Raw genomic sequence first — 2,749 nt, 5'->3', positions numbered from 1 at the left:
GGACAGCCTTCCTATATAATTCTTAAATTTGTCAAAATTCAAGTCATGGGGTGAATGAAACCCTTGTTAGAACTCCTATAAATTGGTGGGAGAATAGGGGAAAAAAAAGAACCCCTGTAAATCAATTTAAGAGGCTGAGAGTCAAAGACTGCTTTAGCCCAGTAGTTTGAAGTTGCAGTAAGCTATGATGACACGACTGCACTCTAGCCCAGGAAACAGAGTGAGACCCTGTCTCAAAAAAAGAAAAAAATTAAGAACGTCTCTAGTTTTCTCAATAGAAAAATAAAACCTTTCTGAAAATTTTTGCAGCTGACTTCAAATTTTTGTCCCAGTATTTCAACATAAAACTTTTGACTACAAAAAAATGTGATGAGCCACTTTAATAGTCATCTCTAGATATTAAGCAGCACAATACAGAACAAAATGAAAATATAAAGTTCAACACTGTCAGATGGCAAGATGTATATCGAAAATGTTGAATATTGGCAATTCCTGAAGTTACGCTTTTTATACATATCCCAAAATGTCCGTAAGCTTTATTTCTATAAAAACTAAGTACTGTTCCACAAACCTGGCCGGTATTCCTGGAGGATATGACACTGACATCAGCAGGGTTTTCAATGGCAACAATGGCACGAGCTGCCAACAGAAGCTTCTCCCAGGTCCTCTTCAGATTTATGATGTAGATGCCTAGGAGAGGACAGAAGAATTTATTAAACACTTGACCTAGTGGTGCAAACGGACATTCTTCTGAAAAGTTGAGGGTATGTGGCAGAGAGTACTATCAAACTCCAGTCATAGAGGCAAGCTCTACTGGTGTTAGCGAATATCCTGCCTTTAATGTAGCACACTTCCGACACTCAGAAGTTCACTGGCCAAGGCTGGCCTCCACCCTGAGCTTTAATAGTGTGCAGCCTCCATTCAGTAGGCAAAGTCCATCTTTTCCTTTCTCTTGCCCTGTACTAACCCTCGATGAGACCCCCTGGGTTCCTACAAGTTCTTATCCACTTCCTGGCCTCTTGCCGCTCTTCCCTTTATCATCTGCAACAATGCTAGATTCATTCAAAAACTCCTCTACAGCATGCCACTCCAGGCTTAAATCCTCCAGTGCCTCAATCTCTAAGCTAAACAAGTGCCTTAGCCAACTTCATGCCTTCCACACTTCTCCCCTAATCCTTCCAAGCCAAACTGTTTATTCCCAACCCTTGCCCTACTTTCCTCAGAAGTCAGTTCAGTAAGCCTGTATCAGTAACTATGAAACAGAAAGCACTATGGGAAGTAAAGTTACTAGGAACTCAGGTAATGTAAGCGTCCTCATTCTCACATCTCACACCTTTGACACAATCCAAGCCCCGTAACTTGCCAATTGCCATACTCTTCCACTGGAGCCCAGAAATCTTTCCTCCTGGTAACAATCAGAAAACACACTTAGTCTTAAAGCATGTTTCCAATCTAGGGATCTCATTTCATTCACCATTTAACAGAGAGCCCTCTCAGGCAGAGATGTTAGATAGAAAGAAATTATCTCACTCACTACTACCCATCAGAATAGCAGGATCAAAATTCGTAATTACAGCTAGAATAACAAAAAATTAAAGCAATGACTGACCATCACTTTTCCTTTTGTAGATGTACTGTTCCATTTGGAAGTCAAGGTTGGTGCCACCTAAGTGGGTTCCTGCCGCAAGGAACTTGAGGACATCCTCCTCCTTCATTTGCAGGACGTCAAGGGCTCCGGACATTGTGAAAGTTTCCCTTTAAGTTATGACGGGAATCTGGAAAACAGTAGTTAACAATCTAGTTCTTTTCATTCCAGTAGTTAAGTGGGATATGGGTGCATTCTAACAAGCAAAGCCAACTTCGTATTTAAAAGCAACCGAGAACTCTACCTTCTATAGTGTCAGGCATTAAGCTCAGAGAATAGTAGTGAAGAGTGAGACACAACAGAACGTTAACAAAGGCCCCGTATTACAGAATTGCAGCAAATCTTGCTGAGGAAAGTGGTGTGGACGGTAGAACCCAGCTAATGCAACTAGACAAAAACAGTCAACTGAAATCCAACACCTCTCAAGGTACACAGAGTTGAGAAGTAGTTAATGGATGAGGAAGGGTAACAACTAGATGTGAAAGGAGCAGCCGGAGCAGCCATGTTTGAAGATACGCGAGCTGAGGAAAGGTAGGAAAAATGTGAACTGGTTTCAGGTATTTCCAAGCGCATTGTAGTAGGCGCTTCGGCATTACTTCGCCGATATGTCATAACTAGTTTGCCTCAAAACCCTGCCAAAAACCCTAACTCCTGGATCAGCAAGGCGCGAACGGGAAAACTTGACCAGCCCAAGTCACTGGTACGCCAGTCAGCTCCTAGGCCTTGACTCACCGCCGTGGCGGGGTCCGAAGAATGGTAGCAGAGCGTGCTAGCCCGCTTCCTGCACCCCCGCAGACGCAAACCCCAGCCCCGTGCCTCCGCTCGAGCGAGACCTTCGCCCACCCCCGGGCACTGTGGCAGCCTGCAGGCCCGAGCCTGGCCACGTGCGGGCCGCCGGCCTGAGGCGGAGCGCGCCGAGCCTGAGACACATCTGGCCCGACCGACTTTCATCCCCAATCCCGCAACCCTCACGTGCGCAGCATTCTGGTAGTCTTGCAGGATGCCAGGGAACCCCAAAGGGGACTCACCCAGAACAACGCCGTATGGGCCCTTCTCTGAGTAGCGCGGAAAGGACAGACAACCGGAAATGACGTCCTTATATAC

The 2,749-nt window shown here is 45.5% G+C and overlaps 1 protein-coding gene across 1 annotated transcript in view; it reads right to left on the bottom strand.

The window, feature by feature from the left end:
* The window catches only part of RPSA (ribosomal protein SA), a 5,269-nt gene extending 2,520 nt beyond the window's left edge, over positions 1-2,749 (bottom strand). Inside the window, exons 1-3 of the mRNA XM_012652372.1 lie at positions 2,674-2,749; positions 1,610-1,775; positions 572-690 (exon numbers count right to left, since the gene is read on the bottom strand). Coding sequence (XP_012507826.1) covers positions 572-690; positions 1,610-1,742 — 252 coding nt within the window. The 5' untranslated portion in view covers positions 1,743-1,775; positions 2,674-2,749. The remainder of the gene's footprint in view (positions 1-571; positions 691-1,609; positions 1,776-2,673) is intronic.

The sequence above is a fragment of the Propithecus coquereli genome, unplaced genomic scaffold, assembly GCF_000956105.1.
Source record: "Propithecus coquereli isolate 6110/MARCELLA unplaced genomic scaffold, Pcoq_1.0 Scaffold1, whole genome shotgun sequence".
In the NCBI taxonomy this organism is placed as follows: Eukaryota; Metazoa; Chordata; class Mammalia; order Primates; family Indriidae; genus Propithecus; species Propithecus coquereli.
This window is presented reverse-complemented; position numbering and strand designations above follow the sequence as displayed.